General features: G+C 42.6%; 1 protein-coding gene across 1 annotated transcript in view; it reads left to right on the top strand.

Moving 5' to 3' along the window:
• The window catches only part of FNDC3B (fibronectin type III domain containing 3B), a 183,740-nt gene that overhangs the window by 72,345 nt on the left and 95,911 nt on the right, over positions 1-15,484 (top strand). Inside the window, exon 4 of the mRNA XM_083848894.1 lies at positions 13,203-13,279. Within this exon, the coding sequence (XP_083705020.1) occupies positions 13,203-13,279 (77 nt within the window). The remainder of the gene's footprint in view (positions 1-13,202; positions 13,280-15,484) is intronic.

Raw genomic sequence — 15,484 nt, 5'->3', positions numbered from 1 at the left:
TGGTAAGACTTGGTTGAACTGGCCAGCTGCAGGGCTGTTCATCAGGCTCTTTGCAGCATAAGTAGAATTTTACCCTTGCTTCTCACCCTCCCCCAAGAAAAGCTCTCCCATTCCCTAACTATATTTATATCCAACCTAGATAAACGGGGATTATAAGTCCTTTAATTGCACTGCTCATCTATTTTTGTTTCCAAAACGCTTCACAAGCAATTTTGCAATTCCAAAGTTAGAGCTTTCTGTATGGGAGGAAAAGCACTAAGAGCACGAGTTGCCGCAAGTCAAAAATATTTCTTAAATTGAAATGAAAAATCTTGAGCTTGCACAGTTCCGCTCAGGACTTCAGAGTGTGCGCACGCTATGGAAGAAGTAACAAGAAGGTGTTTGTTACCGGGCTTTTGTGTGGAGGGCAGGGAGGAAGGGCTGGGCTGCTGCGACAGCTCCCCTGTTCCTGTAGCCACAGCTCCTGCTCAAGGCGGTATTGACATAAGCGGTAGTCAATCATTTATGGTGAGAAAACTTAAAGAATGAGCCACATCCGAGTGTTTATCAGCTCTTCACAGTATATTATTAATTGTAGGTGGAAGTTGATTCGATCCCTGAGGTTTGAATAACTTATTGCGCTATAAGATGCTGATAAAATACCTTGATAAGGTGCCCAGTTCTATAAAATACCTATAAATGGCCCTGGTTATTAGTGGAGTATAAAATATCTGTAAGAAAATTTTCACTTAAAGTGGGCGAGTTAAATGGCAGTAGCAGTTTTTACCAAGCGATCCCTTATCTTGTGTCGTGTGTGTCCAGGTGTTGGGGAAAGTCACGGGTTTCTCCGCTTGGCGTCGCACAACAAAACACGCTTTATCCAGGGAACCCATGGCCCAGGGACCATGGACGCCAAATGTGGAGCCCTCTTTCAGTGCAGGAGCGTGGGGTGGGGTGGGCACGATGGAGACTTCTGGGGCTGCCCGCATTTTCAGCAGAAAGAAAGGAGGTGGGGAGCTCGCCGTCACAACTAGAATTCTTTGCTTTCAGAGGTCACGGCGTTAAGTCTTGAGGGATGCTGCAAGTAAGGAAGGAGCTTGTGGAAGAAAGACAAGTGTGTGGCATGAGGTATTTTTTTCTGAATGTATCATCTTTCTGGGACAGAAACCCATTTCTAGGTCTGAAATAGAAGCAGCAGTCTTGGAAGTGAGAAGAAGTTGAGCAGAGCTGCTCTGAGTTCAATGTAATCGAGTTAACCTGCTGAGATCTCCAAACAAATAAAGTCGTGCACGAGGAGTGCTTCTCAAGGATGCTTTTTTCTGGTATTTCCAAAATAGTTGTTGTGAACATCTTTGCAATCTTAACATTAGAAAGGCTTGTGTTAAACAGTGAGGTCTTCAACCAGAAAAGTTGAGGAGCTGTAATTTCTGTCGACTTACAAGGAAAATGATATTTTTTTATGTTCTTCAATGATAGTGTCATTTCTCTAGGTTATTTGCTTTTTAGCCAAACTGCATGCTGCATGGGAATTTCAGTAACTTCTCGCTGGGTAACAGCACGAGCAAATGCAGGGGAAAACAGTCAAGTCAGCAAGACACATGCAACAAGCTCTGGGTACCGCCGGTGGCAGGAGCAGCGCTGTCTGCAAATGCTGGAGGCTCCGAGTCACCCAGCACAAGCTGTCTTCAGTAGTTTTTAATTGTGCGTTGGGAGGGCTAACGCACGGAGCCGTATGACCCAGTGAGTTGTTCTGCTCACTGCTAGACAAATACTGTTGGATGTGCAGCAGGACTGACGTCAGGTGTTGCTGTCCCTTCCTCGCTTCTGTACGGACTGTAACTGCACACACCTGCATCGAAGGCACGGTTAGGATGGTATCAAGTGTGCAGATTGGACCTTCCGGTTGGTTTTCCTTTTTCCTTTTTCCTTTTTCCTTTTTCCTTTTTCCTTTTTCCTTTTTCCTTTTTCCTTTTTCCTTTTTCCTTTTTCCTTTTTCCTTTTTCCTTTTTCCTTTTTCCTTTTTCCTTTTTCCTTTTTCCTTTTTCCTTTTTCCTTTTTCCTTTTTCCTTTTTCCTTTTTCCTTTTTCCTTTTTCCTTTTTCCTTTTTCCTTTTTCCTTTTTCCTTTTTCCTTTTTCCTTTTTCCTTTTTCCTTTTTCCTTTTTCCTTTTTCCTTTTTCCTTTTTCCTTTTTCCTTTTTCCTTTTTCCTTTTTCCTTTTTCCTTTTTCCTTTTTCCTTTTTCCTTTTTCCTTTTCCTTTCTTTCCTTTCATTAAGCTGGAGGGGCTTGGGCTGAGGGGAAAGAAAAGGAAGAATATGCTCGTGGATTTCTTCCCTGGCAAGAAGCACTTGTGTGGAGGGTGCAGCACCCAGGTTGCACAACTGGGTTTGCATGCGGTCTTTGGAGCACAGAAATGCCGTCTGAATTTAACAGAGATTATGAAAAGAAATGATGTTTGCTACCATAGAATGTGAATGCTTGTTAATTGGTTGGATACAGAATTGCTAGCAAGTGACTTTTTTTTTTAATGTTCAAAAATAATTTAAATGAAATGGAGCAATGAGGTTCGTGTTTTAATCAGTCGGTTCATCAAGGCTGCTGTGCTGTACACAGCCCTTGACCTCAATAGCCCAGGCACTCCTGCAGCTCCAAGGACCGAAGCTACGATGCAGAATTTTACATTTTGGAGATATTTATATATTTAATAATGCACTATGTACATTCTTAGCTGCCACGTTCCCTTCCTTTATGCCTCTGAGAAAGCTATAATATTGAATTTGGGCACTTCACTTACTCTGATAATGGAGATGTTAGATGTGGACAATGGAGATGAAGAGCTTAATTCTACCCCGTTCTGTCATCTGGTGCAATTGGGATTGTTTACCTGGGGACACAGGAAAATAAGAATTCAAGGCTTATGCTGATGCTTATTTTTGGAAGGTTGTAATGCGGTCATTGGCCTGGAGGCATGCTTTAAAACACTACTCAGCTAACGTGCTCCTTGCACCAGCTCAGCTTTGAAATACGAAAGGAAGTGAAAGCAAGGGGAGGACGACAGGGCCCTTCAAACATAGCCTGGCAAGTCACAGCCTTCCCCATCCCCTTCCTTTTTCATAGGATACTCTGGTTGGGGCTTCTCTGCTGCAGGTGTAGCTTTTTATTTAGCTTTTAATTCTTAATGAGATGCTTCAGGACTACTGAACCGCCATGAAAGGAGCAGGAGAGGGTTCTGCCTGTGGCTACGAGTAAAGCTCAGCTGTGAAAGGTACAGGTTATTAAATACTGTGGTGCTGTGAAATCGCTGTCAGTGTCTACTGAATATCAAAGAATATGTGCATATATACATATATGAAAAATAAATGTGCTGGTACCCCAGGGAGGTGGTGATTTACCACCGTGGCTCTATTCCTGTTTCTTGGTGGTAACCAGTAAATACAACTTCTCACGACTTCTTCTGCCTCACTTACATCCGTGACACGCACCTGGAGATGGAAATGGGGATATTACAAAGGGGCAGCACAAACCGAATAGATGGTGGCAGGCGAGGGTTTCTCAGAGTGCACTGGGTTTCCAGACCTTGGCCGATGGCAGAGCTCCTGGAGAACGCAGACCGCTGTGGTTTGGGTTTCTCGCTTAGCTGCTGCTACAGCTCTGCTCGGATTCGCATCCCTCACCCAAAGGTGTTGATGATTTTCCTTCTCTCCCCCTGCGATAAATAATGCGTGTCTGTGACAGGTGGCTATTAATTGCCAAGCTTTTGATGAGTACATTAAACAGCGAGTTTAAAATGATTCACCAGAGTCCAGGATCCAGACTTGTCAGGAACAAAACTCGTCGTGGTTGTTGGTGGTGCTGTTCTGTCAGCACTGGCAGGGCTGAAGGATTGAATGTTTACGTTGGCTTTCGCCGTCTCCGTGATGCTGCTCGCTGTGGGTGGACAAGCAGAGAATAGCCATCACCTAATTACTGCCTCGTTGGGGGCACAAGATACCACGGTGTTGTTGGCTGGGTATTGGATCCGTTGCTGATTGTACAGTCATTCTGGTGTTGCCATGGAAATGTAATAATTACATTATGAATAATTGGAGCATCTTCTTCTGCTGCCGCGGAAAACTGATGTTGTATAATTATCATTATCTTTAATGAAAGTCGCACTCAAAGCTGATTGTTTAGCACTTGTACAAACCTGTGACAGAGAACAAAACTTCCTGCAAGTGAATGCCACTTTATAAATGTGCCAGAAAACTAACACAGGCACACACCCCCCCAAAAATCATTTACATCATTTAGAATGTGCTGAAAAGCTGTTGGAAAAGTGCAAAGGCAAAATGATGTCCATAGTTAAACTTCCATCCCTTGTGGTGCTCTCCTGGCTTGGTGTTTGTCCTTCTATAAATAAATAATCTATTGGTATCAGGCAAATAGTGCTGTATAGTATGTAAATGGCAATGTTGTTAATGATTGGTGTAAAAAATCAAATAATTTTCGTTCGACATCTGCTCCCTAACGGTGAGGTGAGGGTTTGCGTGGTGGTTGTACGGGTCTGGGGAAGTTTGCTTCCAGGGCTATGGACACAGCCAGAGGATGCTGATCCTTCGCTGTTCAAAGCTGCGGCACTGCAGAAACTTGACGTGTGAGAGTTTTGATTTCAAAGGGAAACCTGATGCTGAACGGGGACTCCCACCTTTTGTCGGGATCGCCAACAGTTGCTTGGTGAGTCCCTCCCGTGTCTGAATTCAGCTTTATGCTCTGCGTGTCTCAGACCGTCCTGCGAAGGGCAAGCTGCAGTTTTCCGTGCAACTTCTCTTTGGTCTCGCCTTGCCTGATGGTGCTGTTCTTTGTCCACTGGCTTGCTGGTGGATTTCTAGCATAAAACAAATAGGTATGCAAGGGAAGAAAAAGGGCAGCAGATCTGAGGAGGACCTTTTTTCTCTAAATGGACCATGAGATATCCATCTCTGTGCCGTAAGAGATACCTTACCAGTCTTTAACAGTCCCAAGATTGGTTCAGTCTTGTGTTGTCTCATGACTTAAACCGTGTCCTCGACTTGTGTCCAGTTGCGTTCCCACAGACTTCCTGTGTGACCCTGAATCAGTCGTTTCGTTCCTTTGTCTCTCGGTTTGACTCGTGAAGTGAGGAGAATAACAACTGCGCTCCACGCAGATGTTCGGGGAGAGCTCCGTGAGCCCTGCTGGGGGAGCTTGGGGCTGGGTCAGAGAAACGCTTTTGTGTTCCTGCTTCAGATGTCAGGACGTCATCTTGGGCTCATATTCATCACATAATGAATGTCCCTACAGTTTCAGGTTATTGTGTTGTGGCTTGCATGCTAATGGATTAATTTCAGATGTTTTCAACGTAGTTGTTTCTTCTCTTTGTTTCCAAAGTAGTCCTAATTTATTTAACAGTATTTGCCATTCAAGCTAACTGATTTTAGACAGATGTTTGTCTCTTGTGTTTTAGTCTAGACATCTATGATTTACAACCTGTAACCCATCTGGTGAATTGCCATGGGAGTATGCTTATTTTCAATGCTTGAAGTATTGCAACATACTCTTTGCAAGTGTTTTTGCAGTAGCGGATGATGAGCCAACCAGCAGAAAAGGTTTATTTTAGCAAAAGAATCTGACTTGTTTATTCAGATTAGGGCAGCAGAATGTTCTGGTTCTATTAAAAAAAAAATCCACTCCAAAATATTAATTTGTCTCTAAATTGAAACTCTACAAGAATACATGGGCCCATTAAAAAAAATAAAAAAGAACAAGGAAAACCCGCTTGGGAATGCGAAATAGTAAGAGACCTGAAGAAGTCATCTTCACCAACTCTCTGTGGCAGAGTATGTATACCTGTCTAACCTTTTATGAACATTTCGGTGATCTTTGTACTCCGAAAGCTTCTTGCTGTCACTGCCGCTGGCTCCTGCACCAGCGTGGGGTGGCTGCATGTGGACCAGGTGCTCGTCCCCAAGAGGACGAGTGGGACAGCTCTTTATGCTCAGGATGAGTATCTCAAAATACAGCACCCGTTTCACGTTTGAAACATCAGGCATTTGGTGTTTGGAAATTTAGTAATTCATACCTCTGTGAGGGATGAAAGCGAACATTTGAACTAGCTTCCCCTTCAAATTTAGATGCGATACTGCCTCTGCATAGCAGCTTGGGGTAGCGCGGTAGCTTTGGGCACAGCATGTTCAGTGCAACTGATACGCCGGAGCTCATTTCCTGTTCTTATGAGTTACTTTAGGATTTCTAGAATATGCCCCAAACTAGAATACCACATCTGGGAGACACACACAGCAAAATTGCTGCATAGAAATCTCGTGATTCTTGCTTTAAAGAATAAAGTGCTGTTATTTACCTACAAATCTAACGTACTTGAGCCTCACTCCGTGTGTAGCAGGTCAAGTGGCTAACACAGGTAAAATAAACCACTTCCAAGAGTCTCTAGTGTAAACAGCAAAGGCACTATCATGTAAATAAGCCAGAAAATACTCTGTGAGCTGTCTGCTTTTGGCACACGTTTCTGAGCATTTTAATTTGATATTTGGTTGAGTAAGTGTGTCTACACATGTTGAAAACAGCAGTCCAAGTCCTATAAATCCAAGTGCTACGCGTGTAGTTCGTAGCTACGTGATTCACTCTTTAACGGTAATAATGGTAATGCACTGAAACTCTGAGGGACCGATTTGTTTTTAAACTTGATTTTTAGAATGCTTCTGACAAATTAACTTGGTAATTTGTGCAGGGGGGTGAGTAAAGGGTGGTTGTAATTTGTAACCTCTTCTAATGTAGTCACAGGACTTAGAAAGCATATTGGGAAAAAAAAGGGGGGCAGGGTCATGGAAGTCACAGAGGAGTTTAAGGAGCATGTTTTCCCTGTGCAAAAGTATTCAACCTCCACTAAGCCCTGTGTTTGCACGTAGAGACGGAGGTAACTGTGTTCAATGGTTAGGCTGTGCAGATACAGCAGGCTTCAGGCTGATAACTTCTTTTGGATTTAATGCACATTTAAGTAGTCATTTGATGCTGGATCCAAGATCATTTGAAATCCATGGAGCTATTTCTATTAAAACTGAAGGGTTTGGTAATGCTTTTCTACTACCTCTGTAAAGTGAAGGAAAGATTACTACTGAGCTGATCTGACTAGAAAATACATAGCCGAGGTGCAGGACGATGTGAATGTGCCTCCAGGATTGTTCCTCTGAAGAGGAAAACAGTGCGTTGACAGAAACGTCTGTGTTGGAGGCTGATGTTACTATGTCCTTAGACTCCATGCACACTAACAAGATCTGCTTTTCTGCCCCCCCATTAATCAGGGAATATTGTTTAGCAGCTTTGATAATCTGAGAAGTTCTACAAGCATGTACTAGGCAGCCTTTTATTCATATCCTTAACTGCTGATGAGGTTGTATTGAGAAAATGGACAAATACCTATGTGTAAGCAGTTTAAAACTCCCTGTGTCCAGCTGCCTTCATGTATGAGCCCCATGGCAATGGCCAAATGCTGGGTGCTTTCACTAACCCCGTGCTTTGACAGGCTGTATTGATAATGTTATTTCTGCATCTTCTGCTGCCCCACCTCCGGTAGGTTGAATGCAGCATAGTTGGGATTTTTCCAGCATTCCAGACCTCTCCAAAGGTTTTTGAACAGCTGTCATTTTACCCCCTCAGGCACTTAATCTTGTAGAAGCTGCTCCTTCTTTTGTCCCTAACGTAGACTAGTTTCAGTCTACAAATTTGTTCTCATCTAGGAACAAAGTATTTTGGTCTTGGTCAGCAGCAGACTTACGATCCCGTGTCTTAGTACCTTCAGCAGACACATGGGAGTTGACTCTTCCACTGCCTTTAACCATACATGAGTAGAGTAAGTAAATGCTACCACTATCTTCCTAAAACCCCATTATACCTATTTTCGTGGATGAAAACGGTTGTATCATAGCAGGAGAGCACGCAGGGTTTCAGCCATCGCCACCACGGCCTGGCAAGTAAAATCTATAGCATCTGAGCTAGCTCCTGGCTAGCAGGGGCTGCACCTCAAAGCTGTGGTGATATTTGTATGTGGAAACTCTTCAGATCCTGCTTGAAAGGTCTAGGACTCTATAAAGGGATCCGACACGCTTGTGGCCGCCTGTGCTAGCGGGCAGGTTTGCTCTGCGGCCTACAGGCCGGTGTGAGGGGGGGTGGGCGGGCAGGCCTGCGGTGCTTGTTGTTTTCCGTGTCACCACCTGATTTGGGTGCTTTGAGAATAACCAAGTGGGAAGGGAAGCCATGTGTGCCTGACAGTGAAAGGGAGCCTGTTTGTGCTTATTTCATTGAGGAAATTGTTCCGGAACAGCTGCTCCTCCATGTGAAAATGCAAAACCCTGGGTCCCTGCCAAGGGCAGCAAGGCCTGGGTCATTTGTTTTAGCAAAGCAGGCCAGTTTGCCCTTTAATTATCTTTCCTTTTCGTTCGGTCACAGCTCTTGCTCAACAGATTCACTTCCTGAGATGCACCCTGCCTGTTGAAAGTCACGGTACCAGTTTTGCTGTGAACATAACTTTTCCATGGATTAATTATAACTGTTAAGCTGTATAAAATACAGGGCATTTACCTGGCTGGGTTTCGTTTTCTGCTTAACTGATGCAGTAGGTTCACTGTATTAAAATGTAGAAGATTCTTCAATTTCAAAGAAAATTTTTTCCCTGCCAAAATTACTATATCTCATATGGCTTCTGTGCTAATGCGGGTATTATAGGATGAAATTGTAAGTCAGTATGTGTTCGCTAGAAGGAGGACTGAGATTTTGCTGAGCAGTTCATGAACTTGAGCTTTCAGTAACTGGTCAGGATGTGAACTTCATCCTGAATCCAGGAGGGGCTTGGGTCTTAGGAACAAGGTCTGCAACATGGGCAGTGCAAACATCTAGTAAAACATGTCCAGGGGTTGGAACTGGATGTGAATGATATTCTGCAGTGGACGTGGTTTAGCAAGAGAGAGAGAAATTCACTGTATTTATCTGTAGCAGTCAGGAAAGAAAAACAGTTCAGTGCAATGACCTCTTTGCCCTATAATGCTGCATGGAAAGGAGGAAACAAGAAAGATGCGTTGCCACAGCCAGAGGAACTGAAATGACAGATTTTGGCTTCTGTAATTAAAATAAGAAAACTAATTAAGCTAAAGAAACCTTTAATGTGTGCATAAAAAGTCACTCAGATACAGGAGCAAAACCATACTGATTTCAAAATTGCTTTTATACAAGAATTTTGCAAGTGCCATGGACTGAAACTGAGGCTCTAGTTAGCCTTGAAAACCTTGGGGCAGAAATTCCTCAAGCAGATTGTGACATGATTCCCGAAAGAATCAAAAGGGACAAAAGAGTTGGCAGTCCCCATGACAGCGCAGCCTCCTTGGCAGGGTTAGTACAAGGAAGAAAATTGAGGTAGACTTGGGTTCATCTGCAGCTTCACATAATATGCCGCAGTACAAGAAGGAATAGAGTAATTGTCATTTTTGTTGTACTGTATGTGCAGCTGTTTTTTGCTTCCTTTTTCTTTTTTCTTTTTTTTTAAGGCCAGAGATTTGGTAAATGTTTTTGTCATCTAGAAATGCTCACAATATTTAGCTCCCACACCGCGAGCTGAGTGGCAGAGCAGCACTGAGGAGGCAGCGTGTAGCTGTAGGAGGAGGACAGGCTCTCACCGAGGCGTCAAACTATTAATTAGCTCTGCCACGCTATGAAGCTGAGTCGCTCTTGTACTGTCCCTTGATTACAAATGTGCTGGAAAAATGAACCCTTGATGCTCTCACGGCTCGGGCGAAGCGTGCTCTGTCCCCAGCCTGGGGAGACTCCAGCGCCTGCAGCCTGTGAGCTGCCGAGCAGGAGCAAGGGGTTCCTTACACCTGCGTTTCGGAGGCAGCCAGCCCTCCAGCAGCTGGTGGAGGTGCTCTCTGTTTACGATGTTGGAGCTTGGAGTGGAATTTGGACTCTGGCTTTGTGAGCAGAGGTGGCCAAATCTCTTCTGGCTCGATTTCATTGTGAACTCAGGAGACAGCCTTCGTTTGTTAACAGGTTCAAAAACTGTTAAAGCAAGCTCATTGCAGTGTACAGCATCCAGGTCAGAGCAGAATGACTTTTCCTCATGTAAATTAAAGTTTGTATTGAACCATGAGCTTCAATTAAAACTTGCAAGGCTCTAGAATACCCTAGGGGAAGCTTATATCCTTCCTATAACTAATTGAGGAACATCCTTTTCTAAATATTTACTTTTTAACAGTTAAAAATATTAAACAAATTAAAATAAATAAATAAAACACCATCACCACCACCACCACAAAAAAATGGTTTGATTTTGTTTTAACGTTAAATGGGGAAGTAGGGAGTGGTTTCACTGCAAGAACAGTCCTTAATAATTCTGGGTCTCATCATGCCACGGAAATGGGCTCCGTGTATTACGCACTGCCACTTGAAGTTGTTTTGATACCATTGATGAGAGAGATGAAATAATGTATGCTAAAGTCATTTGGCTAGCCTTGAAATCAAAGCACTGGAAACAAAACCTCGCTGCAAATCACTAGGCTGTCATTCTTTTAAAACCTGTTATCCAAATGACTTTAACAGTTTGTGGGTCGTGCGCAAGGTTAAGGATCATCTTGCATGGTGCACGTTTTGATGATAAAACACAATCTTTTTTTTATTGGAATGGAAGTGTTACAGTCAACAGTATCAGTGTGGGAGTTTGATTTCTTCCTGCCAGTAGATTGCTACTCCATATGAGCAATTGGCAAAAGATTTTGCAGGACAGATGATGAGCTGTGCCGAGTTAAGTGATTCTCAGTTAGCTGTCGTATAGTGACTAGCTGATCTATACGTAGAAATTCCACAGCCGTTCCATTTTGAAATGTATTTCCAAGGCAGAGTACTTATTTTTGAGAGACCAACTAGAGCAATGGTGACCATACGCAGACAGCATTTTGGTGAGGGCTTGAAACAGATCAAAGCCTTTATTCTATTAGGTATTATCCACTTGTAGTAACATTTGAATTGTACTTAAATGTTGGGTTCAGTTTTTTCATCTTACGAAGACATTTTTCTCTCAGTTTTTCAGGTTTGAGAAACCCCTGACAAGAAATGAGTCGTGTAACAATGCTAATCATTCATTTCACCTATTCTCAGGCATGTTTCATCCTGAAGAACTGACCAGCACTTGATAATCTCGTGTGGCTTGAACTCCCACGACAAAGCGTTGTCGTGTATATGGCCGTATGGGCTGTTACGTATGGCTGCATACTGCCCAACTAACGGCGGTGTGAAACTTGGCGGTATGTGGAACCAGAGGTTCAGAGGGAAGTATAAAAACACGTTCCTCAACAGAGATTTGTAAAGATTTTTTTTGATAGGAAAAATACATTTACTCAAATAATACTTCTGGAAAGCTCCCTCTGAACCAATTGTCACTTCATATTTTTTTATGGGTTTAAACAGAGCCATTTGACCAATAACTTCACCCCGCCAGTAATTGCTTGCTGCTCATGCTGTTGGTTCTTTCCATGCCTACTGAAATTGTTGACTACAGGAGCTTTATCTGGGGAGACAACATTGAAAGGGCTATAGAATGAGGTGGGAAAAAAAGAAAAAGAGGAGTAATAAAGCCTTTTTTTCCTAGTGGGGCTGTAGTATCGGCGAAGTTCCCTACGTAGTTAAGTACAGGGAAGCCTGAAGAGCAGCAGAACCACACGCTTGTAATGACTTCTGAAAGAATAAAAATTTAAACTTCAGGAGTTTTCACGTGCTTCATACGCTTGATAAATTATCATATTTCAAATGTAGCTGTGACTGGTAAAAACCATATGTGCTGATCAGGCTATAAATAACTGGGTAGAGAAAATGAGCCAGGATCAGAGAGATGCAAATGGCTCAGGTGGGTTCCTGTGTGCAACGCGCGCTTTGCGAGGGTGAGGAGAGAGAGCTGCTCGCTGTGCCATACACAGCCTGAAGACTACAAAGATACACGCGGATAGTGGACAGCTTCTCTGTAGTTTAACGTGGACTGGTTTTGCTGATACCAGAAAACAGGCTGTGGCTTGCTTTGTTGCTGGAGATTTCACTGGACCTGTCCAAGCGTTTGGAGCGGTCACTGCTGTGCTGATAGGCAAAGCCCCAGCCGTGACATCCAACCTGTGGCTGGAGCCTTTTAGCTTCCTTTTCTAGAGTGTGACACAATTTGGAGATGCTAGGTGTCTGAGAAGGACATCCAAGAAGGTTGTGAAGCGATTTTTAGTGGAAACTAAAACTCCATTTGCGGTTACAAAGTGCCGAGTTCTCTCTGAGCTCTTCTTAAGAGTTTGACCATGAATGTTCTCACAGCCTATGGCAAATGCGAGATGAAGAGATTAGTATAAACATTTGCATATGTAATAAGAAAGTAATTAAATTAATTTTTCAAAATAGTAAATTCTCATAGCAAACATCTGTCTGATGTTTGGGGGTTTCGTTTTATTGACTGCTCTGGGTGATGTTTCTGGTTTAAATGGCTAAATCAACGAGCAACTGAGTCAACTATTTCCATTTTATCTGGACGCTTTCTTGTAGCTGTGAGGCTGTGTTTGCAAAGTTGAATGATTATGGCACTTGCTTTGTTATACTTGTACTCAGTGCCTCAAAATGGAACTGGCACGCTCAGGGCTGGATTTCGGAGTGGAAACCATAAGCTTCTTGCTTGTATAACCACATTCCAAGGTTAGTCTGAATAGCTGAGATAATGAATTTGGTCTTTGTGCATTCTTAAATAGATAGATAGCTTTTCGCATATGTGATTTTTGGTACAATTGGACGCTTTCCTTGGGAGCTGCCTAATTCCAGGCTGCACAGTTTCTGCTTTGTTCTGAGCTTCCATGCCTTCAGCAAGAATAACTTAACCAGATTTCAATATAGGAATTGTGGGCTGCTAAAGGACATATTGTGTTACTGCTTAATGCTGTATAAGTTGATCAGTGGGTAATATAAAGCCTGTGTTTTAGCTGTTTTATGATGAAAATATTATTTCAGCAGAATATATGTTAAAGTCATTGAACAATGATCTTATTCTCAGTGTGATGGCACAAGGCATTTTCCACACACCAGAAATGACTGGAGCTGATCATTTTGTTGTTGTAGGCTCCTAAAATAAATCTATTTTTAACCTTTTTTGAGCAATTGTGCAATTTCTTTTTAACTGAAGAATAAATCTTTTTTTCTCCCTTTTTATTAGGGCCAGCGGAGGTTCCCATGATGTCACCCAATGGATCCATTCCCCCTATTCATGTGCCTCCCGGTTATATCTCACAGGTATGCTTCTGGAAGAATTAAAATGTATATAAAAGCAATAGCATTGATCATATAGAGAAGTCTACTTGTTTGAAGTGTAATTCAGAAATATTAATGAAAATTATACCTTTTCATACTCTTCCTCTTTACTGACAGTACACACATGTTTGAACATGAGCACGCATGTGCATCTGCACACACCATATGGGATGTGTACCAGGTTTTTAACAGTAGCTAAAACTACGCATAGTTTGAGCCAGTACGTGCAACGTCCCTACCCATGTGAGCAATCCACATCACTAGGTGATGCCTTAAGTCCTACTGTGACGGTTGTAAGGGGTAGGAGACCACTGAAAGTGGGAGAAGGAGCTATCAAATGTGCTGTTGCTCCTCAGTGTCATCCCAGCAGAAACTCCGCAGTGTCTCGAGAACTCTCTTTGATTTTGTTTTACGAAAGATATGATTTAATTATCTATTTTGTATTTAGAGAAAAAAGGTGGAAAAAGCTTTTTACAAAGGTGTTAGGTTTTGGAACTCTTGAGCAGCTACTTTAGATTACCTGATCATTTGTTCTCCTTTCATCTTCTGCAAAGCTTAGAGGCTTTTTATAGTTTAAAAAAAAAAAGGCAGAGGAAGTGCAAACAGTGCAGTAAGTCTGATCATTTTTTCAATTTCATTGAGCTGTGTACTAGACCGAGAGTTTTATTAAAAATATGCAAAGCATTTCATATCTCATTGATGGATAACATAAGAACTTTGGATGCATACGTTTTGACATCTCGTTAAGCAGAAAATGTATGGTGTCCTGGAATCCCTTCCCCTCCCCAGGAAACATGTGAGGCTGTCTAATTCTGAAAAATTGTGGATGGCGTCATGCTTAAATCCCACAAAATACTGCAATCACTCTGTGGTATTTTAACTTCTGAACAGAGTGAAAACATGCCTCAAGTATGGAGGACGTTGTTAACCTTCTGTCTCTTAAAAAGCATAACCTGAAAGTCTCGGCTGAAGGCTGGACCCCAGGCTAGGAGCAAGCACACGCAGGACAGCAGGGTGCATGCTCCCAGCCTGCCCCTAGCTGGGTGCCTGGGTACACCTTGAGACAGCATTTGCAATGCCTTTAGTGCTCTACGTGGGCTCACCTAATTTAATAGAGAGCCCACATCGTGCAGAGGCATATGCAAAGGACGGCTACAGTGTAAGAGAAGTGCCAAAACGTGTAAGAACCTTTGCAGGATTCTTAGAGTGCACCTCCATTTGAATGCATGTCTGGGGGATTGTCTTATATTTTGGCTGCCCCTGGATGTTTGAATAGCAGCTGCAAGAAGGAAGCATGGTTTTGCTTTGCTCTGTATCCAGTGGGTGGAAGGACTGCTGCCCAGGGAAGCAGTTGAGTCACACCATCCCTCTGGAGGTCTTCAGAAAATGTGTAGATGTAGAGCTTAGTGGCATGGTTTAATGGTAGACGTGGCAGTGCTAGGTTAAAGGTTGGACTAGATGATCTTAGAGGTGGAACAGTGAAATCGTGTTCACTCCCTGTGCGTGCTTCATAGCACATGGGGCTCCTCTCCATGAGTGCTACTTACAAAAATGTACAGGACTTGTACTGCAGGCTGGCTTCTCTCTTTCTTATGTCTTAATAGTTGAGAACCCATTTGGTTTTATTTTTAAAGGATTTGCTCTTCCTTTGAAATAACTTTAACACCTTTTTGTTATTAAACTGCTTAGACCTCTCAGTTCCTGTACTAAGATAAGTGGCTGAGTATAGCTGAAATGCTTTCAACCAAGCGATCAAAGTCTTACAGCTGTACCTTTGTCTGAACTTGGTTCCTCTTGTCTGCTTTTTGTGATTCACCCTAATAGTCACACTAAATAAACCTTTAAGTAGTTTCTTAACCAATAATAATAAAAAAGCCTCTTCTGAAAAAAAAATTCCAAGCAATTCGAAATATGCTGTAAAGTTTAGGGGAAAATGGTGTGTTCAGTGCTTTTCAGCAGCAGAGTGCATTTTCTGCTGTGTGGAGAGTGAACCTCTTGCCTTTCAGATTGCTTCATATTAAATAATAGTTGAAAGCGTGTAGTAATCAAATTAGTTCTTACAGTAATAAAATCTTCGTGCCTTATTTGCTCTTGTTGCTTTGTTGTCTCATAGTTAAAAACACAGTTTCACGATGAGCAATAAGAGCACAACTTAGATTTAGAATGGCATGGGAAAGGCTATGAAAA

Source organism: Anser anser (assembly GCF_964211835.1).
Source record: "Anser anser genome assembly, chromosome: 9".
NCBI lineage: Eukaryota > Metazoa > Chordata > Aves > Anseriformes > Anatidae > Anser > Anser anser.
Note: the sequence above shows the minus strand (reverse complement) of the source record. Positions and strands in the feature narration are given on the sequence as shown.